Here is a 24,427-nt window from a genome sequence, read left to right as displayed (position 1 = left end):
TCTTTGTTATTTTTGATTATCCTTTCAATCAGCCTCTACGAAGCTAACCATAATATAATGCATTAATGAAACCAAAAGCTGTTTTATTTCAGATGAACACCAAGATCTTAGTCACTATTCTTCAACAAGAGCAACTGAGAAAGTTTGCAGCAGTTTACCCACTAAACAGAAAACTCTTATAACGCATGAGAGAAAACAAAATATATTTAAGGATAACAATTGTAAATAAAATAGATACTAAATTTCTCTTAATGTCACCGATCAAACATCATAGAGACGAGATTAAGAATACCAGAACGTCAAATACATGAAAAAATTTATCTCCGTTCATGACTTTTCTCAGGCCAAGATGATAATGAAAAATAAATGTAATACTGTTTGCATTACATTTTTTCCAGTTATATATAATTCAGGTAACTACAGCATCATCAGTAAGACATTTAACAAGAGCTGATGGGAATTTCTTACTCTGAGCATAATTGCACACGTAGTTAACGGTGGAGTATACAATTCATGGCTATCGGGATATAAACGTGATATTTCCAATGACCTTTTTCATCAATCACGATTTGTGCTCAGACCTGGCAAATCTTTACACACACACACACACACGCACACACACCATTGAATTATCATCGAAGTCTTAGGAAATGTATCTTCTTAATCACTGATATTCGAAACAATGAGACTTTCAAGAATCTAAATATCAAGAACAAATGATATAAGTGATATAGGAAAACTACCATGCTTTACCCTTTAAACCAAGGTAACAACAAACTTGATGACTGATGTTAGATATATCAACTATAATTTTCGCAGAAAACGGCGAGTAAGTATGAGGGGAAAATATTAGATGTGGAAATTTCCCATATACTGATAATGACCCAGCTAGTAAAGCAAACTACAATATAAACATTTAAGAAAACGTCACATGCTTCACATTCATCTCAATCAAGATTACAACACAGTTTTAAATAACCCAAATTTATATATCTAATTCTATAAATTACTAAATATGAGATTATTCTAAGCTGTTTTTGATTATTTTCAATAGATGATTTGAAAGAAAAGTAGTACAACAATTTTAATGTATGTTTTTAATCTTGATAATGTCACTCGGATTTAGATTCAAGTGGGCGAAGCTTACCACAAATGTCAACATTGTCCTGCTCAGGATCCACCGTCTGACTGTGACAACATCATGTTACACTTAACAAAAAGGTTTGTGTGTCTAATCTAAGGCTCTAGGTTATATGAAGTTTGGTTATGTAGTGAGTTGGAAGTATACGCGTAAGTGTCCGTATGGCATTTTTTGTACATTTTTCCCTGCTGTGTTAGGTTAGATGAAGTTTTGGTTTACGACTCGATAATAGTTATGTATTTGTGATTACTTTTTGAGTTTTACATGGAAAATATGGTCTAGTTCCTGATGAAGGTACCACAGAAACTACTTTTGGATAACACGCATATCGATTACTGCTCTGAATGTCGCAGATCTCATTTGTGGGAAGTACTATGAAGACGAGGTAAATTATGGGGAAGAAACAAGGGAGATATATGAAGTTAGCTCATACTAACCAAACCGTAGCACAACTAACGTAACATTCATTTGTAAGATGGAAAGATTTTCTCGCCATTTTGCTTGCACCTCATCCTAACCTGTAATGTAAATATTTTTTTTTTTAAATATGATTGAACATCTGAAATCATATATTCTTGTACGAAGAAAGAAACGCAAGACTTAACTCCTACCACTTCTGAGGCATCAGCCTCAGTGCAGCAAGATGTCTCGTATTTACTTGTCTTCAGGCTCGTCTGGGCCAGATGCTACCTACCCTCAAGCACATAAGACATGTAATCATCTGTTGTTTACATGAAATCTGAAATTATGAAGAAGTTTCGCTGTCTAATGAATGATTATAGTTAAAATGTTTAAAAGGTATACACAATTTTTTTAATTGGAAAAGGAAACGTGTGCTTTTTGATCTCAGCAAGAAACTGAAGAAATCAGAAACAGTGTAAAATACCAGACCAACACAGACGTTAGATAAACTATGCTGGTAATGTGAAAGACTCTTAGGAATGACATTTAACGACCTAACCTTCAGCGAACACAACAAAACAGTGGTTGCCTCATACAGAAGGGTAATGCCCTTCTGTATGAGGTAACCATTTCATTACTTACTCGATCAGACCATTTAATGCCACATATTGTCCTTATACATATCACTTTCAAAACGTTCACCCTCCTCCACACAACCATATCTATAGCCCATGCCTCGCATCCATATAATATTGTTGGGACTACTATTTCTTCAAAAATGACCAGTAATGCCCTCCCAGATGATGATCTCTCTCTCCACACATTCGTCAGTACTCCCAGAACCTTTGCCCCCTCCCCCATCCTATGGCTCACTGCTGCTTCCATGGTTCCATTTTCTGCCTTGTCCACTCCCAGAGATCTTAAATGCTTCACTTCCATTAATTTTTTTTCCATTGAAAGTCACACGCCCACATGAAAGATAAAAAATGTCACATGATTTACAGGTCTACATATTCTACAAGATCATGAAAACAGGTCTTAATTGTATTGACTTTTTTTTCAGACTGCAAGAGGGGATAGCTCTTGTAAATGCTATAGATGTAAACAAGATAGATGGATTAATAAGCCGCATTTGTGCTGCTCTGTCCTCTGGACGTTCACAGGTCAGATTTTTTCCTTTTTCCATACAAAATGCATATTTTTTATGACATAAGATACCTTCCCTTTCTTCCTGAGGACCCTTTTCAATGAGCTCCTACACTGCTTAGTGAGTTAGCCACATCAACTGGGATCATAGGTCAAAATGTGTGGTGATGTGTGTTTGTGGGTTGAGATTGACAGCTTAAGAATGAATATACAGTAAGAAAGTTGCATCTTTGGCATGACGAATCTGGTGGTAAGTTGAATTTGTTTGCAGTGTTGAAGACATTGGTGGTGTCTAGATTGCAGATGAGAAAGTAGTCCTTATGGAGGAGTGAAACCTGCAATGTAGTTGAAACCACTGAAGGAAATTGATACATCTGACAGTAATATTTACTGTTGGTGGGAGTTTGGCATAATGGGCTGACGCTCCAGGGTTGTGGTTAATATTACCGTCTTCCTTAAGTAGTCAGGGGATAATATCCAGTATGTCACCCTCCAGTGATGAAAAAATGTTTGTGATTGTGTAAGAAGTTCTAATTTGACCAACAATCTGGTACAGTAGCTGGAAATAGCTCAAGGCTATTCTCCTTGAGGGAGTGGGATGAAATGGGCTCCTTTTTGATGTCCCACATAGGCAGACATCAGCTTGTGTCCCATTTCTGTAGTCTCCTGTCATTGATGGTCATCCACTAGGCTATATCATTGTCTGCAAATGGGAAGCACAGTACAGTTGAGGATCTTCAGCCCCAAATTATCCTACCTGACCCTTCTCCCATGTGAATCACACCTCAAAGCTGGTTAAATCATGAGCTCTTTGACATCAATTTTTATATTTTTTGTAGCTAGTCACCTCTGCTCCTCATTTTAGTATCATTGTGTGAGAATTTTTAGTTTTCATTTCTTTACCTTAAGCTTTACCTTAAGCTTTCTTACTTTTTCTCTTCTTATGTATATGTTGATTGATTAGCTTCCTGAAATATGTTTCATTCTTGATTTTATGTTTATCTGATGATGCAAGCTGTTGACAGTTCTTCCCATAAACAATATACTGTCATTTAGAATTGTTCCAGGAATGACACATATTGCTCTTGGGTCTTTGACACTAAAAAGTTTTTAGCTGTTCTCTAGTCTCTGATAAGAATCGGCATGTGATATTCATTGGAATGCAAAAGGTCAAGTACTGTGTTAAGTATCAAAAGAGTAAGCATATTAAGAATTGACCATGTTTATATTATTATTATACTTAGTCACGTTAGCGAGGTAGCACAAGTAAACAGACAAAAGAACGGCTCAACCCACCCACATACACATGCATATACATAAACGCCCACACACGCACTTATACATACCTATACATTTCAATGTATGCATACATATACATACACAGACATTTTTTTTTTTTTTTTTTTTTTTTTTGCTTTGTCGCTGTCTCCCACGTTTGCGAGGTAGCACAAGGAAACAGACGAAAGAAATGGCCCAACCCACCCCCATACACATGTATATACATACGTCCACACACGCAAATATACATACCTACACAGCTTTCCATGGTTTACCCCAGACGCCTCACATGCCTTGATTCAATCCACTGACAGCACGTCAACCCCAGTATACCACATCGCTCCAATTCACTCTATTCCTTGCCCTCCTTTCACCCTCCTGCATGTTCAGGCCCTGATCACACATATATATTTATTTTTTATTATACTTTGTCGGTTCCCCATGTTAGCGAGGTAGTGCAAGGAAACAGACGATATAATGGCCTAACCCACCCACATACTCATGTATATACATACACGTCCACACACGCACATATACATACCTATACATTTCAACATATACATATACACAATGACATATACAGGTGTACACATGTACATAATTCATACTTGCTGCCTTTATTCATTCCTGTTGCCACCCCGACACGCTTGAAAAGACAACCCCTTCCCCCTTGCATGCGCACGAGGTAGCGCTAGGAAAAGACAACAAAGGCCACATTCATTCACACTCTGTCTCTAGCTGTCATGTACAATGCACTGAAACCACAGCTCCCTTTCCACATCCAGGCCCCACAAAACTTTCCATGGTTTACCCCAGACGCTTCTTATGCCCTGGTTCAATCCATTGACAGCACATCGACCCTGGTATACCACATCATTCCAATTCACTCTATTCCTCGCACACCTTTCACCCTCCTGCATGTTCAGGCCCTGATCGTGCAAAATCTTTTTCACTCCATCTTTTCACCTTCAATTTGGTCTCCCACTTTTCCTGGTTCCTTCCACCTCTAACACATATATCCTCTTTGTCAATCTTTCCTCACTTATTCTCTCCATGTGACTAAACCTTTTCAAAACAAATTCAAAACACTCTTCTGCTCTCTCAGCCACACTCCATGGTTGTTTAATTTGTTTGTGGATGGGGTTGTTAGGGAGGTGAATGCAAGAGTTTTGGGGAGAGGGGCAAGTATGCAGTCTGTTGTGGATGAGAGAGCTTGGGAAGTGAGTCAGTTATTGTTCCCTGACAATACAGCACTGGTGGCTGATTCAGGTGAGAAACTGCAGAAGCTGGTGACTGAGTTTGGTAAAGTGTGTGAAAAAAGAATGCTGAGAAGAAATGTGAATAAGAGCAAGGTTATTAGGTGCAGTAGGGTTGAGGGACAAGTCAATTGGGAGGTAAGTTTGAATGGAGAAAAACTGGAGGAAGTGAGGTGTTTTAGATATCGATCAAACCACCTCACACCACATATTGTCCTCAAACATTCCATTTCCAACATATCCACACTCCGCACACCCTTATCTATAGCCCATGCCTTGCAACCATATAACATTGTTAGAACCACTGTTCCTTCAATCATACCCATTTTTGCTCCGAGATAACGTTCTTGCCTTCCAAACATTCTTCAAAGCTCCCAGAACCTTCGCCTGCTCCCCCTCCTTGTGACTCGCTTCTGCTTCCATGGTTCCATTTGCTGCCAAATCCACTCCCAGATATCTAAAACGCTTCACTTCCTCCATTTTTTCTCCATTCAAACTTACTTCCCAATTAACTTGTCCCTCAACCCTATTAAACCTAATAACCTTGCTCTTATTCACATTTACTCTCAGATTTCTTCTTTCACACACTTTACCAAACTCGGTCACCAACTTTTGCAGTTTCTCACCCGAATCGGCCACAAGTGCTGTATCCTCAGCGAACAACGACTGACTCACTTCCCAAGCCCTCTCATCCACGACAGACTGCATACTTTCCCCTCTCTCAAACTCGTGCATTCACCTCCAAAACAACCCCATCCATAAACAAATTAACCATGGAGACATCATTCACCTCTGCCGCAAACCGATATTCAGTGGGAACCAATCACTTTCCTCTCTTCCTACTCGCACACATGCCTTACATCCTTGGTAAAGACTTTTCACTTCTTCTAGCAACTTACCTCCCACACCATATACTCTTAATACCTTCCACAAAGCATCTCTATCAACTCTATCATATGCCTTCTCCAGGTCCATAAATGCTACATACAAATCCATCTGTTTTTCTAAGTCTTTCTCCCATTCTTCGAAGCAAACACCAGATCCACCTATCCTCTTCCACTTCTGAAACCACACTGCTCGTCCCCAATCTGATGCTCTATACACGCCTTTACCCTCTCAGTCAATACCATCCCGTATAATTTCCTAGGAATACTCGACAAACTTATACCTCTGTAATTTGAACACTCACCTTTATCCCCTTTGCCTTTGCACAATGGCACTATGCATGCATTCTGCCAATCATCAGGTGCTTCACCATGAACCATACATACATTGAATATCCTTACCAACCATTCAACAACACAGTCACCCCCTTTTTTGATAAATTCCTCTGCAATACCATCCAAACCCACTGCCTTGCCGGCTTTTATCTTCTGCAATGCTTTCACTACCTCTTGTCTGTTCACCAAGCCATTCTCCCTGATCCTCTCTCTTCACACACCATCTCGACCAAAACACCCTATATCGGCCACTCTATTATTAAACGCATTCAGCAAACCTTCAAAGTACTCACTCCATCTTGCTTCACCACTACTTGTTATTACCTCCCCATTATCCCCCTTCACTGATGTTCCCCTTTGTTCTTTTGTCTTACTCATTTTATTTACCTCCCTCCAAAATATTGTTTTACTCTCCCTAAAATTTAAAGATACTCTCTCACCCCAACTCTCATTTGCCCTCTTTTTCACCTCTTGCACCTTTCTCTTGACCTGCTGCTTTCTTTTATATATCTTCCAGTCATTCACACTACTTCCTTGCAAAAATCTTCCAAATGCCTCTCTCTTCTCTTTCACTAACAATCTTACTTCTTTATCCCACCACTCACTTCCCTTTCTAATCTGCCCACCTCCCACCTTTCTCATGCCACAAGCATCTTTTGCGCAAGCCATCACTGCTTCCCAAAACACATCTCATTCCTCCCCCACTCCCCTTACGTCATTTGCTTTCACCTTTTTCCATTCTGCACTCAATCTCTCCAGGTACTTCCTCACAAAAGTTTCCTTTCCAAGCTCACTTTCTCTCACCACTCTTTTCACTCCAACATTCTTCTTTTCAGAAAACCTCTACAAATCTTCACCTTTGCCTCCACATGATAATGATCAGACATCCCTCCAGTTGCCCATCTCAGCTCATTAACATCCAAAAGTCTCTCTTTCATGTGCCTATCAGTTAACACAAGGAAACAGACAAGAAATGGCCCGACCCACCCACATTCCTCGTCTGTTTCCATGTTTATAAAACTACTTTTTAGATTACATCACAGTATTTTAGCCATTAATGGATTAGTATTATTACAGGTGTTTACTGCAGAAGAAGAGGAGAAACTAAACACCTCTTTAGGTCACACGCCTGAGCAGACTAGACAGTTAATCTGTACTGTGTTACATATCATCCAGCAGGTTGGTCTAATAGTAATTTGGTCACTTTTAAGCTCCATATTCAAGTCATTTGGAATTGAAGACCTATTAGTCATCCACCACTAAGTTAATGTTGTGCACTAACTGCAACACCAGGAGGTCTTCTTCTCCTTGCTCTTTCTGATAACTGTCTCTTTTATGGTATTCTCAGTTACTTATGGAGAGTGTAGGATATTCATCTTCAATAATCTCTCATGAGAACGTCATTGACGGATAGCACCCAGGTGATTCTCTCCAGACCTAGGGCAGTATGTTCATCATTGCCTCATCTGTGTACTTTTTCAGTTCTCGCAGTGTCAACCACTTACATTATATTCTAGCAGCATTTTCTTTATTAGAACTGCAGCCCCCTGTGGTTTTTGTTATTTTAGATTTTTTTCTGATAATGATGAATGACTTGGAATCAGTTTGGGACACCTAATATCTTGTAGATACCATAACTTTTAAAGTGCTGAAAAATGCTCAGGTTGCCATTTGTGTTATTTTTAGTACTAGGTTTATATTCCATACTATAACTGACGGGTATAAATGATGACTGGTGATAAAACTACAATTAGTAAATTTAGAAACGTCTGAAAAATAGTTTTGAGTGCCTGGGGCTTGCCTTGCTTCCATCTCATCTTTGTGTCAATAGAACATTTTCACCAGTGGACAAATACCTGTTTGTTTAATGGCAGCCATTGCGAAATAATGGCTGATTTCCCAGAATCCAGTAATGTATTGGATACTAGTGCTGAAAGTTTCAGCTGGGTTGAGATAACTGCACAGATAGTCTCAATTATTGATAGAAATTACCTTTAAACATCATATGAATGGGTTTCCACTATATCATCATTCCTTAACAGGATGATATAGTGTACAATTTGCTGCTTTGATAGAATTCTCTAGAATTGAATGGTTGTGGCAATGAAAAACTTATTAGAAAATTTGAGAATTTAGTATTGTACCTCTTTTGCCTCTTAAGGCTGACAAAGATTCACAAGAAACTTTAATGGACTTACTGTGCAATGAAAATGACACTTTTATTGGAGGATTTATGATTTTTATTATACAACCTCAAGACCCATTCATTGTAGCTGCTGTAGCTTTAAGTTTGCATGCTAGTCATGAGCAGGGAAATGATGGTCTCCTTTGGAGCGAGATGTTCATTGACAAGACTATACCCCTTTTTCTCCTTTGACATGACCTGACCTAAGTGAAGGTGACTTTTCACTCATGATGTAATGAAATGGAGATGAATTCCAATATCACCTTGAAAGAGGAAACTGCTGATGTGAAAATAAGATGTTAATGTGAATATATTTGGTAGTAAAAGGCTGGGATATTTTGCACCTAGAGAGAGAGGATATGGGTTTCAAGCACAATATGATTAGACTCTTAATGAGACATTAGGATATATTCGCTTTTAAGTTTCCAGCTTTGTGAGGTATTCCATAATTCAGTTTTCATTTTCATTTTTATTAGTGGTGTGAATAGAGACTTTGACCTCATTTTATGTTTCAACCTAGTAATCAGAGTGAAAAATTGAGGTGTTTATATTAATAAGGAGGTTCATATTTCAGTTTAAAATACAGGACATCAGATGAGGTTGTATATTAGTAAACTAGGAGGGTTAAGAATGTTTATGAGTGAACTGAGAGACTATGCACTTGATGTGTATCCCATGTAATTGAAACAAAGTTGATGATGTTAGATTTCCTATCTTTCGTTTTCTTTTAGAAAGTCATTTTTTTTTTTTCATCTCTATTTCAGGCTGCACATGGTATGGTGCGCCCAGCTCTTCTAGAAGAACACCTTTCTGCTGCTGGTATCTCGGAGGATAGAGTGAAAATCTTTACAGAACACTGGGCAGTCAATGCCAAGCCTATTGTTGATAAGCTTCGCCAACATAGCCTTTCTGAAAAGCAGGTATGGAGTTATTTGATACTGCAGAATATAGGAAGCTGTACACAGAGCTGGTTGAATGGTGTCATATGTTGTAGTTAGTTGTAACTTTCATCTGGTTATAGACCTTAGGATCCCTCTTGGTGAGCCTGCATATGGGTGCACACTATTTTTTACAGGTCTGAAAGACCAGGTGCTTCCATTAGTATTTTGTTTGTACCCTTTGGATTTGAAATTCACTTGTATATGAAACTACATAGGTAAAAGTTAAGAGTAGCAGAAGTGAATGATTTGTGTAGTATAATTAGAATTGGGATGATAAATAATGAGAGTTGGGGTGAGAGAGTATCATTAAATTTTAGGGAGAATAAAAAGATGTTTTGGAAGGAGGTAAATAAAGTGCGTAAGACAAGGAAGCAAATGGGAACTTCAGTGAAGGGCGCAAATGGGGAGGTGATAACAAGTAGTGGTGATGTGAGAGGGAGATGGAGTGAGTATTTTGAAGGTTTGTTGAATGTGTTTGATGATAGAGTGGCAGATATAGGGTGTTTTGGTCGAGGTGGTGTGCAAAGTGAGAGGGTTAGGGAAAATGATTTGGTAAACAGAGAAGAGGTAGTGAAAGCTTTGCGGAAGATGAAAGCCGGCAAGGCAGCAGGTTTGGATGGTATTGCAGTGGAATTTATTAAAAAAGGGGGTGACTGTATTGTTGACTGGTTGGTAAGGTTATTTAATGTATGTATGACTCATGGTGAGGTGCCTGAGGATTGGCGGAATGCGTGCATAGTGCCATTGTACAAAGGCAAAGGGGATAAGAGTGAGTGCTCAAATTACAGAGGTATAAGTTTGTTGAGTATTCCTGGTAAATTATATGGGAGGGTATTGATTGAGAGGGTGAAGGCATGTACAGAGCATCAGATTGGGGAAGAGCAGTGTGGTTTCAGAAGTGGTAGAGGATGTGTGGATCAGGTGTTTGCTTTGAAGAATGTATGTGAGAAATACTTAGAAAAGCAAATGGATTTGTATGTAGCATTTATGGATCTGGAGAAGGCATATGATAGAGTTGATAGAGATGCTCTGTGGAAGGTATTAAGAATATATGGTGTGGGAGGAAAGTTGTTAGAAGCAGTGAAAAGTTTTTATCGAGGATGTAAGGCATGTGTACGTGTAGGAAGAGAGGAAAGTGATTGGTTCTCAGTGAATGTAGGTTTGCGGCAGGGGTGTGTGATGTCTCCATGGTTGTTTAATTTGGTTATGGATGGGGTTGTTAGGGAGGTAAATGCAAGAGTTTTGGAAAGAGGGGCAAGTATGAAGTCTGTTGGGGATGAGAGAGCTTGGGAAGTGAGTCAGTTGTTGTTCGCTGATGATACAGCGCTGGTGGCTGATTCATGTGAGAAACTGCAGAAGCTGGTGACTGAGTTTGGTAAAGTGTGTGGAAGAAGAAAGTTAAGAGTAAATGTGAATAAGAGCAAGGCTATTAGGTACAGTAGGGTTGAGGGTCAAGTCAATTGGGAGGTGAGTTTGAATGGAGAAAAACTGGAGGAAGTGAAGTGTTTTAGATATCTGGGAGTGGATCTGGCAGCGTATGGAACCATGGAAGCGGAAGTGGATCATAGGGTGGGGGAGGGGGCGAAAATTCTGGGGGCCTTGAAGAATGTGTGGAAGTCGAGAACATTATCTCGGAAAGCAAAAATGGGTATGTTTGAAGGAATAGTGGTTCCAACAATGTTGTATGGTTGCGAGGCGTGGGCTATGGATAGAGTTGTGCGCAGGAGGATGGATGTGCTGGAAATGAGATGTTTGAGGACAATGTGTGGTGTGAGGTGGTTTGATCGAGTGAGTAACGTAAGGGTAAGAGAGATGTGTGGAAATAAAAACAGCGTGGTTGAGAGAGCAGAAGAGGGTGTTTTGAAGTGGTTTGGGCACATGGAGAGAATGAGTGAGGAAAGATTGACCAAGAGGATATATGTGTCGGAGGTGGAGGGAACGAGGAGAAGACGGAGACCAAATTGGAGGTGGAAAGATGGAGTGAAAAAGATTTTGTGTGATCGGGGCCTGAACATGCAGGAGGGTGAAAGGAGGGCGGGGAATAGAGTGAATTGGAGCGATGTGGTATACCGGGGTTGACGTGCTGTCAGTGGATTGAATCAAGGCATGTGAAGCGTCTGGGGTAAACCATGGAAAGCTGTGTAGGTATGTATATTTGCGTGTGTGGACGTATGTATATACATGTGTATGGGGGGGGGTTGGGCCATTTCTTTCGTCTGTTTCCTTGCGCTACCTCGCAAACGCGGGAGACAGCGACAAAGTATAAAAAAAGAAAAAAAAATAAAGAATAAAAATGTGAAGGCAAAGGGGATAAGAGTGAGTGCTCAAATTACAGAGGTATAAGTTTGTTGAGTATTCCTGGTAAATTATATGGGAGGGTATTGATTGAGAGGGTGAAGGCATGTACAGAGCATCAGATTGGGGAAGAGCAGTGTGGTTTCAGAAGTGGTAGACGATGTGTGGATCAGGTGTTTGCTTTGAAGAATGTATGTGAGAAATACTTAGAAAAGCAAATGGATTTGTATGTAGCATTTATGGATCTGGAGAAGGCATATGATAGAGTTGATAGAGATGCTCTGTGGAAGGTATTAAGAATATATGGTGTGGGAGGAAAGTTGTTAGAAGCAGTGAAAAGTTTTTATCGAGGATGTAAGGCATGTGTACGTGTAGGAAGAGAGGAAAGTGATTGGTTCTCGGTGAATGTAGGTTTGCGGCAGGGGTGTGTGATGTCTCCATGGTTGTTTAATTTGTTTATGGATGGGGTTGTAAGGGAGGTAAATGCAAGAGTTTTGGAAAGAGGGGCAAGTATGAAGTCTGTTGGGGATGAGAGAGCTTGGGAAGTGAGTCAGTTGTTGTTCGCTGATGATGCAGCGCTGGTGGCTGATTCATGTGAGAAACTGCAGAAGCTGGTGACTGAGTTTGGTAAAGTGTGTGGAAGAAGAAAGTTAAGAGTAAATGTGAATAAGAGCAAGGTTATTAGGTACAGTAGGGTTGAGGGTCAAGTCAATTGGGAGGTGAGTTTGAATGGAGAAAAACTGGAGGAAGTGAAGTGTTTTAGATATCTGGGAGTGGATCTGGCAGCGGATGGAACCATGGAAGCGGAAGTGGATCATAGGGTGGGGGAGGGGGCGAAAATTCTGGGGGCCTTGAAGAATGTGTGGAAGTCGAGAACATTATCTCGGAAAGCAAAAATGGGCATGTTTGAAGGAATAGTGGTTCCAACAATGTTGTATGGTTGCGAGGCGTGGGCTATGGATAGAGTTGTGCGCAGGAGGATGGATGTGCTGGAAATGAGATGTTTGAGGACAATGTGTGGTGTGAGGTGGTTTGATCGAGTGAGTAACGTAAGGGTAAGAGAGATGTGTGGAAATAAAAAGAGCGTGGTTGAGAGAGCAGAAGAGGGTGTTTTGAAGTGGTTTGGGCACATGGAGAGGATGAGTGAGGAAAGATTGACCAAGAGGATATATGTGTCGGAGGTGGAGGGAGCAAGGAGAAGAGGGAGACCAAATTGGAGGTGGAAAGATGGAGTGAAAAAGATTTTGTGTGATCGGGGCCTGAACATGCAGGAGGGTGAAAGGAGGGCAAGGAATAGAGTTAATTGGAGCGATGTGGTATACCGGGATTGACGTGCTGTCAGTGGATTGAATCAAGGCATGTGAAGCGTCTGGGGTAAACCATGGAAAGCTGTGTAGGTATGTATATTTGCGTGTGTGGACGTATGTATATACATGTGTATGGGGGGGGTTGGGCCATTTCTTTCGTCTGTTTCCTTGCTCTACCTCGCAAACGCGGGAGATAGCGACAAATTATAAAAAAAAAAAAAAAAAAAAAAATGTGAAGGGGATTTGTGTGTGAAAAATCATAAGAATGACACATGGATGAAAGCCTTTGGATAGTATGGTCTTGTGGAATGCATAGATGATAGCTTGCTTGTGTAAGTGCACTGAAAGTTCAGATGAATGTTAGAATTTAAGACAGAGTGCTTGCATGAAGAGGTACTTGTTCCAGCACTGATAGGTGGATGGAAAACACAAGTTTATTAACCAGAATGGGTCAGAGAATAAAAGCTGTAGGACAGGTAACTTGTGCAGTATAATTATAATTAGAAGGATAGATAGATAGAAGGAAGATGTGAGAAGGGTGGATGGTGTGAAGTCTTCAGTTAAATGATTGGATGAAAGTCTGTTAAGTATTATGGCCATGTAGAACCTGTGGCAGATGACAGGTTGATCAAGAAGGTATATTGTAGTACAATTGAAAGTAAAGAAAGGAGAGGTAAACTTCAGAAGAGATGGTTAGATTCATTGAGAATTGTTTAGGGATAAGAGTATATCAGAGGAATATGCTAGGGGAATGTCTGGGAATTGGGTGCAATAGAAGCTTTGTGTATAGAGATGATTTGCATTGAGGCATTAGTCTCGGTTGATAAATCATCTTAGTCTGGAAAATGGAAAACTATAGAACGCTTTTATAAGTATAGCACTAGTAATCCCAGCTTCATTTAACACACTGGGCATTGGTTAAGGATATGTAAGTGATTTCTTAAGCTGTACAGAAGTGATCCACACAGATTGAACTGGGTGGGGGGTGATTGATAGAATTTTATCTTTACACAAAAATAGGGCAGCTTTAAAGATATAAACTGCTATTTCGGCTACTCCATTTTTAAGTATAAGTTTGTATTGTGTGAATATATTGAATGTGGTTGTGTATGTGAGATTGCTAAATGAGTCAGAGCTTGGGATAAGAGGGTTATATATTCAGCTTTGTTTACAATGTGATATTATTCTTTGATGTTATATTTTTGTAAGTGTTCACGGTTGATGGTGCAAGCTTTAGTAGAATTTCTGTTTGCTGAATTTTGGAGGCAGTTACAGGGAAAAGATATGCCTGCTGTAAGTAGGTAGTTTAGTTTTCACTATCGATGGTTCACTAATAAGGATGCATTTTTATGGCAAGTATCACTATATCTGTTATGTGCTGAGGTGCAGTAACAAGTATATCATGTTGAAAAATAATTCTTCAGTGATAAACATTGTGGTGTTCAGTTATCATCTTACTCAGCGCTGGGTAACTTCTGGTGACCATAACTGTAACATATACCTTTAGCATCAAGCACTGTGACAAGTCTGTTTTGGTTACTGGATAATGGATTCTGTAGATCATTTTGATATTTTTCACTGTAATTTAAAGTAGGCTCATTTTTCTTGTCTTTTATTTGTAACATTATTAGGAAGGTGCTTGTAAATGAAGAGAGAGTTTGGTTTGTTTTGTATTTTTCCAGTTTTGGATACAATTCATTTCCAGCACTGGAACCTGTCAAGTCAGAACTAGTATGTGGGAGACTTGCTAGTAATGGGTAGCTTCGTTCAGGTGTAAAAGAAAATTAGAATGCATTATTGATATGAATATATGACCATTACTGTATAATGGTCAAACTTACCTCCCAATTAACTTGTCCCTCAACCCTACTGTACCTTATAACCTTGCTCTTATTCACATTTACTCTCAGCTTTCTTCTTCACACACTTTACCAAACTCAGTCACCAGCTTCTGGACATTATTATTGGATGAGAGAGCTTGGGAAGTGAGTCAGTTGTTGTTCGCTGATGATACAGCGCTGGTTGCTGATTCATGTGAGAAACTGCAGAAGCTGGTGACTGAGTTTGGTAAAGTGTGTGGAAGAAGAAAGTTAAGAGTAAATGTGAATAAGAGCAAGGTTATTAGGTACAGTAGGGTTGAGGGTCAAGTCAATTGGGAGGTGAGTTTGAATGGAGAAAAACTGGAGGAAGTGAAGTGTTTTAGATATCTGGGAGTGGATCTGTCAGCGGATGGAACCATGGAAGCGGAAGTGGATCATAGGGTGGGGGAGGGGGCGAAAATTTTGGGAGCCTTGAAAAATGTGTGGAAGTCGAGAACATTATCTCGGAAAGCAAAAATGGGTATGTTTGAAGGAATAGTGGTTCCAACAATGCTGTATGGTTGCGAGGCGTGGGCTATGGATAGAGTTGTGCGCAGGAGGATGGATGTGCTGGAAATGAGATGTTTGAGGACAATGTGTGGTGTGAGGTGGTTTGATCGAGTAAGTAACGTAAGGGTAAGAGAGATGTGTGGAAATAAAAAGAGCGTGGTTGAGAGAGCAGAAGAGGGAGTTTTGAAATGGTTTGGGCACATGGAGAGAATGAGTGAGGAAAGATTGACCAAGAGGATATATGTGTCGGAGGTGGAGGGAACGAGGAGAAGAGGGAGACCAAATTGGAGGTGGAAAGATGGAGTGAAAAAGATTTTGTGTGATCGGGGCCTGAACATGCAGGAGGGTGAAAGGAGGGCAAGGAATAGAGTGAATTGGAGCGATGTGGTATACAGGGGTTGACGTGCTGTCAGTGGATTGAATCAAGGCATGTGAAGCGTCTGGGGTAAACCATGGAAAGCTGTGTAGGTATGTATATTTGCGTGTGTGGACGTGTGTATGTACATGTGTGTGGGGGGGGGGGCATTTCTTTCGTCTGTTTCCTTGCGCTACCTCGCAAATGCGGGAGACAGCGACAAAGTATAAAAAAAAAAAAAAAAAAAAAAATGTGAAGGGGATTTGTGTGTGAAAAATCATAAGAATGACACATGGATGAAAGCCTTTGGATAGTATGGTCTTGTGGAATGCATAGATGATAGCTTGCTTGTGTAAGTGCACTGAAAGTTCAGATGAATGTTAGAATTTAAGACAGAGTGCTTGCATGAAGAGGTACTTGTTCCAGCACTGATAGGTGGATGGAAAACACAAGTTTATTAACCAGAATGGGTCAGAGAATAAAAGCTGTAGGACAGGTAACTTGTGCAGTATAATTATAATTAGAAGGATAGATAGATAGAAGGAAGATGTGAGAAGGGTGGATGGTGTGAAGTCTTCAGTTAAATGATTGGATGAAAGTCTGTTAAGTATTATGGCCATGTAGAACCTGTGGCAGATGACAGGTTGATCAAGAAGGTATATTGTAGTACAATTGAAAGTAAAGAAAGGAGAGGTAAACTTCAGAAGAGATGGTTAGATTCATTGAGAATTGTTTAGGGATAAGAGTATATCAGAGGAATATGCTAGGGGAATGTCTGGGAATTGGGTGCAATAGAAGCTTTGTGTATAGAGATGATTTGCATTGAGGCATTAGTCTCGGTTGATAAATCATCTTAGTCTGGAAAATGGAAAACTATAGAACGCTTTTATAAGTATAGCACTAGTAATCCCAGCTTCATTTAACACACTGGGCATTGGTTAAGGATATGTAAGTGATTTCTTAAGCTGTACAGAAGTGATCCACACAGATTGAACTGGGTGGGGGGTGATTGATAGAATTTTATCTTTACACAAAAATAGGGCAGCTTTAAAGATATAAACTGCTATTTCGGCTACTCCATTTTTAAGTATAAGTTTGTATTGTGTGAATATATTGAATGTGGTTGTGTATGTGAGATTGCTAAATGAGTCAGAGCTTGGGATAAGAGGGTTATATATTCAGCTTTGTTTACAATGTGATATTATTCTTTGATGTTATATTTTTGTAAGTGTTCACGGTTGATGGTGCAAGCTTTAGTAGAATTTCTGTTTGCTGAATTTTGGAGGCAGTTACAGGGAAAAGATATGCCTGCTGTAAGTAGGTAGTTTAGTTTTCACTATCGATGGTTCACTAATAAGGATGCATTTTTATGGCAAGTATCACTATATCTGTTATGTGCTGAGGTGCAGTAACAAGTATATCATGTTGAAAAATAATTCTTCAGTGATAAACATTGTGGTGTTCAGTTATCATCTTACTCAGCGCTGGGTAACTTCTGGTGACCATAACTGTAACATATACCTTTAGCATCAAGCACTGTGACAAGTCTGTTTTGGTTACTGGATAATGGATTCTGTAGATCATTTTGATATTTTTCACTGTAATTTAAAGTAGGCTCATTTTTCTTGTCTTTTATTTGTAACATTATTAGGAAGGTGCTTGTAAATGAAGAGAGAGTTTGGTTTGTTTTGTATTTTTCCAGTTTTGGATACAATTCATTTCCAGCACTGGAACCTGTCAAGTCAGAACTAGTATGTGGGAGACTTGCTAGTAATGGGTAGCTTCGTTCAGGTGTAAAAGAAAATTAGAATGCATTATTGATATGAATATATGACCATTACTGTATAATGGTCAAACTTACCTCCCAATTAACTTGTCCCTCAACCCTACTGTACCTTATAACCTTGCTCTTATTCACATTTACTCTCAGCTTTCTTCTTCACACACTTTACCAAACTCAGTCACCAGCTTCTGGACATTATTATTGGATGAGAGAGCTTGGGAAGTGAGTCAGTTGTTGTTCGCTGATGATACAGCGCTGGTTGCTGATTCATGTGAGAAACTGCAGAAGCTGGTGACTGAGTTTGGTAAAGTGTGTGGAAGAAGAAAGTTAAGAGTAAATGTGAATAAGAGCAAGGTTATTAGGTACAGTAGGGTTGAGGGTCAAGTCAATTGGGAGGTGAGTTTGAATGGAGAAAAACTGGAGGAAGTGAAGTGTTTTAGATATCTGGGAGTGGATCTGTCAGCGGATGGAACCATGGAAGCGGAAGTGGATCATAGGGTGGGGGAGGGGGCGAAAATTTTGGGAGCCTTGAAAAATGTGTGGAAGTCGAGAACATTATCTCGGAAAGCAAAAATGGGTATGTTTGAAGGAATAGTGGTTCCAACAATGCTGTATGGTTGCGAGGCGTGGGCTATGGATAGAGTTGTGCGCAGGAGGATGGATGTGCTGGAAATGAGATGTTTGAGGACAATGTGTGGTGTGAGGTGGTTTGATCGAGTAAGTAACGTAAGGGTAAGAGAGATGTGTGGAAATAAAAAGAGCGTGGTTGAGAGAGCAGAAGAGGGAGTTTTGAAATGGTTTGGGCACATGGAGAGAATGAGTGAGGAAAGATTGACCAAGAGGATATATGTGTCGGAGGTGGAGGGAACGAGGAGAAGAGGGAGACCAAATTGGAGGTGGAAAGATGGAGTGAAAAAGATTTTGTGTGATCGGGGCCTGAACATGCAGGAGGGTGAAAGGAGGGCAAGGAATAGAGTGAATTGGAGCGATGTGGTATACAGGGGTTGACGTGCTGTCAGTGGATTGAATCAAGGCATGTGAAGCGTCTGGGGTAAACCATGGAAAGCTGTGTAGGTATGTATATTTGCGTGTGTGGACGTGTGTATGTACATGTGTGTGGGGGGGGGGCATTTCTTTCGTCTGTTTCCTTGCGCTACCTCGCAAATGCGGGAGACAGCGACAAAGTATAAAAAAAAAAAAAAAAAAAAAAAAAAAAAATTATTATTATTACTATTGTTATTATTATTATTAAAATACATTATCGCCTCTTCCCATGTCCTTTAGGTAGAGCCAGGAAACATGAAGAATGGCCTATCCACTCATATACACACATATACATAAACGCCCATACACGCACATATACGTACATATATACATATCAACATATACATATGCATACATATACATACACATTCACAGACATATATATATATGCAAATGTACATATTCATACTTGCTTGCCTTCATCCATTTTCGGCACTACCCCACCCCACAGGAAACAGCATCACTACCCCATGCTTCAGCGAGGCAGCGCCAGGAAAACTGACAAAAAAAGCCATCGTTCACACTCGGTCTCTTCTGTCGTGTATTGCTCCAAAACAACAGCTCCCTATCCACATCCAGGCCCCACAGACCATACCATGGTTTACCCCAGACATTTCACATTCCCTGGTTTGGTCCATCGACAGCGTGTCAACACTGGTATACCACATCATTTCAGTTCCCTCTATTCGTTGCATGCCTCTGACTCTCCTGTATATTCAGGCCCCATTCACTCAAAATCTTTTTCACTTCATCCTTCCAGCTCCAGTTAGGTCTCCTGCCTCTCCTTGTTCCCTCCACCTCTGACACATACATCCTCTTTGTCAACCTTCCCTCCACCTCTGACTCATACATCCTCTTTGTCAACCTTTCTTCACTCATTTTCTCCATATGTCCAAACCATTTCAACACACACTTCTGCTCTCTCAACCACATTCTTTTTATTAACACACATCTCCTTTACCCTTTCATTACTCACTCGATCAAACCACCTCACACCACATATTGTCCTCAGATATTTCATTTCCAGCACATCCATCCTCCTCCATACAATGCTATATATAGCCCATGTCTCACAACCATATGATATTGTTGGAACTACTATTCCTTCAAACATGCCCAATTTCCCACTCCAAGATAACTTTCTCTCTTTCCACACATTCTTCATTGCTCCCAGAACCTTTGCCCCCTCCCCCACCCTGTAACTCGCTTCCACTTCCATGGTTCCATTTGCTGCTAAGTGCACTCCCAGATATCTAAAACACTTCACTTCCTCCAATTTTTTTCTCCATTCAAACTACCATCCCAGCTAACTTGTCCCTTAACCTTGCAGAACCTAATAACCTTGCTCTTATTCACATTTACTCTTCCAAACCATTCTACCCCTTTACCCTTCAGCTTCATTTCACTCAAGAGCTAGGACATCCAGGTTTCTCTCCTCTAACATACTACGTATCTCTCCTTTCTTCTTATCTAGGTTACATTCGCACACATTGACATCCCAATCTGAGCCTTCGAGAAGGATGAGCACTCCCAACTTGATTCCTTCTGTTTTCCTTTTTAGAAATTTAAATACAAGGAGGTGGAGGTGGTTCCAGCCCCCCTCTCCTTCCCTTTTTAGTTGTCTTCTATGACATGCAGGGAATACGTGGGAAGTATTATATATTTTTTATTCTATTTATTTATTTTGCTTTGTCACTGTCTCCCGCGTTAGCGAGGTAGCGCAAGGAAACAGACGAAAGAATGGCCCAACCCACCCACATACACATGTATATACATACACCTGTATGTTTTTTATATATAATTGTTTCTTTCCTCAACAGTTGGAAGATGTTGCTTGGGAGTTGCACCTTGAGACGGCATCATCATGCTATGCAGGAGAATCCCGCCCAATAGCACATTTACAATTGAGTCTGAGGTATTTTTTTGGTATTTCCTTTTTTTTTTTTTTTTTTTTTTTTTTTTTTTTTTTTTTTTTATACTTTGTCGCTGTCTCCCACGTTTGCGAGGTAGCGCAAGGAAACAGACGAAAGAAATGGCCCAACCCCCCCCCCCCATACACATGTACATACACACGTCCACACACGCAAATATACATACCTACACAGCTTTCCATGGTTTACCCCAGACGCTTCACATGCCTTGATTCAATCCACTGACAGCACGTCAAACCCTGTATACCACATCGCTCCAATTCACTCTATTCTTTGCCCTCCTTTCACCCTCCTGCATGTTCAGGCCCCGATCACACAAAATCTTTTTCACTCCATCTTTCCACCTCCAATTTGGTCTCCCTCTTCTCCTCGTTCCCTCCACCTCCGACACATATATCCTCTTGGTCAATCTTTCCTCACTCATTCTCTCTATGTGCCCAAACCATTTCAAAACACCCTCTTCTGCTCTCTCAACCACGCTCTTTTTATTTCCACACATCTCTCTTACCCTTACGTTACTTACTCGATCAAACCACCTCACACCACACATTGTCCTCAAACATCTCATTTCCAGCACATCCATCCTCCTGCGCACAACTCTATCCATAGCCCACGCCTTACTTACAGTAGTTATTTTTAGTATTTAAAAATATTCATTATAACTGCAGTACCATCTTTTTGTGAAGTTTTTACCATGTATATAATATTTATCAAGGAAAAGGGATCTGTTTTTTTATCTGATTATCATTCACTCAGTATGTTATCCACACCTTAGCTTTCTTCAGAGATTGACAGTCCATATATTCTCACATTTTTTTTCATACTTGATCTCCATTTCCCATGTTAATGAGGTAGCATCAGGAACAGACAGAGAAAGGCCACATCCAGCCATATCCATTTTCTAGCTGTCTTGTATTATGCATAAAAACCAGAACTCCCTGTCAACAACCAATCCCCATGGTTTACTCCGGATGCTTTACATGCCCCGATTCAGTCCAATGACAACATGTTGACCCCAGCATACCACATCTTTCCAGTTCACACCTTTTACCCTCCTGCATGTTCAGGCCTGATCATTCAAGATCTTTTCCACTCCATCCTTCCATCTCCAATTTGCTCTTCGTTTTCCTTCTTCCCTCCACTTTTGACATGTATACACTGATTGTCAACCTTTCCTCACTCATTCTGCGCATATGTCAAAACTATTTCAACACATGCTCTTTAGCTCCCTCAACTATATTTCTTTTATTACCACATATCTCTCTTACCCTTTCATTACTTACTCGATCAAACAACCTCACACCACATATTTCCTTCAAACATTTCATTTCCATCACATCCACTCTTCTCTGCATGGCCTTATCTATGAGCCCTTGCCTTGCATCCAAATGATATTATTAGGACTACTGTTCCTTCAAACATACATATTTTTACCCCCTCAGACAGTGTTTTCTCTTTCTACACATGCTTTGGTGCTCTCAGAACCTTCAGCCCCTCCTCAGGTTCAATCCATCAACAGCACCTAGACCCCGGTATACCACTTTGTTCCAGTCCACTCTATTCCTTGCAAGCCTTTCACCCTCCTGTATGTCCAGGCCTCAATCACTCAAAATCTTTTTCACTCCATCCTTCCACCTCCAGTTTGGTCTCATTTTCAACACATCCACCCTCCTCCATACAACCCTATCGATAGCCCACACCTCGCAACCATATAACATTGTTGAAAACACTATTCCTTCAAACATACCCATTTTTGCTCTCCGAGATAACATTCTTGCCTTCCACACATTCTTCAATGCTCCCAGTACCTTTGCCCCCTCCCCCACCCTGTGACTCTCTTCTGCTTCCATGGATCCATCCGCTGCTAAGTCCACTTCCACATATCAAAAACACTTCACTTCCTCCAGTTTTTCTCCATTCAAACTTATCTCCCAATTAACTTGTCCTTCAACCCTACTGAACCTAGTAACCTTGCTCTTATTCACATTTACTCTCGGCTTTCTTATTTCACACACTTTACCAAAGTCAGTCGCCAACTTTTACAGTTTCTCACCCAAATCAGCCACTAGTGCTGCATCATCAGCGAACAACAACTGACTTCCCAAGCCCTCATCCACAACAGACTGCATACTTGCCCCTCTCTCCAAAACTCTTGCGTTCACCTCCCAAACAACCCCATCCATAAACAAATTAAACAACCGTGGAGACATCACGCATCTCGGCCGCAAACTGACATTCACTTGTGAACAAATCACTTTCCTCTTTTCTTACTCGTACACATGCCTTACATTCTTGATAAGAACTTTTCACTGCTTCAAGCAACTTACCTCCCACACCATATACTCTTAATACCTTCCAGAGAGCATCTCTATCAACTCTATCATATGCCTTCTCCAGATCCATAAATGCTACATATAAGTCCATCTTTTTTTCTAAATATTTCTCGCATACATTCTTTAAAGCAGACACCAGATCCACGCATCCTCTGCTACTTTTGAAACTACACTGCTCTTTCCCAATCTGATGCTATGTACATGCCTTTACCCTCTCAGTCAATTTTTATTTATTTTATTTTTATAAATTTTGCTTTGTTGCTGTCTCCTGCATTAGTGAGGTAGTGCAAGGAAACAGACGAAAGAATGGCCCAACCCACCCACATACACATGTATATACATACACGTCCACACACGCAAATATACATACCTATACATCTCAATGTACACATATATATACACACAGACATATACATATATACACATGTACTTAATTCATACTGTCTGCCTTTATTTATTCCCATCACCACCTTGCCACACATGGAATAACAACCCCCTCCCCCTCATGTGTGCGAGGTAGCGCTAGGAAAAAACAAAGGCCCCATTCGTTCACACTCAGTCTCTAGCTGTCATGTAATAATGCAACGAAACCACAGCTCCCTTTCCACATCCAGGCCCCACAGAACTTTCCATGGTTTACCCCAGACGCTTCACATGCCCTGGTTCAATCCATTGACAGCATGTCTACCCCGGTATACCACATCATTCCAATTTACTCTATTCCTTGCACGCCTTTCACCCTCCTGCATGTTCAGGCCCCGATCACTCAAAATCTTTTTCACTCCATCTTGCTACTCTCTTTAATAGTCTTAGCATTATGACAGTTGTTTTCTTTCCACAGTTCTGTCACTGATACTGGGAACCAGACAGCAACGGACAAGGTGATCATGCAGTTTGATGAAGACCAGCTGTATCACATGTATGACCAGTTAGAGCAAATTCAGTTACAGCTTGATGCCCTCAGATAAAAGAATATGCTGTATGTGTAAGAGGAAGTGCTTCATCATTATCTGGTATGTATGATCATTATTCATTTTAACATTATTTAACTGGGCATATTTTGCCAAAATTTATTTCTTTTAGTGATTGACCTTTGAAGCCTTAGTTGTATGTTCTTATAATAAGCATAAAAAATGAGGCTCCTTGAGGTATCCTGAGGGTGTTGGATAGAGCTGATGTTCTGCAAGTTGAAATGGATTTTCAGATGCTTTTAAAAAACTTTTATTTCTGTAAGGTTATGAACCTCTTTATGGCTTCTAAAAAAACTTTTATTTCTGTAAGGTTATGAACCTCTTTATGTATTTCTCAAGATGTGGTATTTTAAAGTTTTCAGGGTTTTTTTTTGTGGTGAGCACAGTTAGGGAGATTGCCAGACCTGGTATTGTATGCATTTAAAAATAGTAGAAAAAAAATCTTGAAATTCATATGTGATATGAATAAG

The 24,427-nt window shown here is 40.2% G+C and overlaps 1 protein-coding gene across 2 annotated transcripts in view; it reads left to right on the top strand.

Moving 5' to 3' along the window:
* The first annotated feature begins 1,118 nt into the window (after positions 1-1,118).
* Positions 1,119-24,427, top strand: part of Vlet (COMM domain containing 10 protein valette) — a 28,315-nt gene continuing 5,006 nt past the window's right edge. Inside the window, exons 1-6 of one of the 2 annotated variants that reach the window (XM_071661950.1) lie at positions 1,119-1,221; positions 2,607-2,706; positions 7,521-7,622; positions 9,393-9,548; positions 20,543-20,637; positions 23,828-23,999. In XM_071661950.1, the coding sequence (XP_071518051.1) occupies positions 1,202-1,221; positions 2,607-2,706; positions 7,521-7,622; positions 9,393-9,548; positions 20,543-20,637; positions 23,828-23,954 (600 nt within the window). In that variant the 5' untranslated portion in view covers positions 1,119-1,201 and the 3' untranslated portion in view covers positions 23,955-23,999. The remainder of the gene's footprint in view (positions 1,222-2,606; positions 2,707-7,520; positions 7,623-9,392; positions 9,549-20,542; positions 20,638-23,827; positions 24,000-24,427) is intronic. The other variant, XM_071661951.1, reaches the window with a different exon arrangement.

This window comes from Panulirus ornatus, chromosome 5 (assembly GCF_036320965.1).
Source record: "Panulirus ornatus isolate Po-2019 chromosome 5, ASM3632096v1, whole genome shotgun sequence".
NCBI classification, from domain to species: domain Eukaryota; kingdom Metazoa; phylum Arthropoda; class Malacostraca; order Decapoda; family Palinuridae; genus Panulirus; species Panulirus ornatus.
Note: the sequence above shows the minus strand (reverse complement) of the source record. Positions and strands in the feature narration are given on the sequence as shown.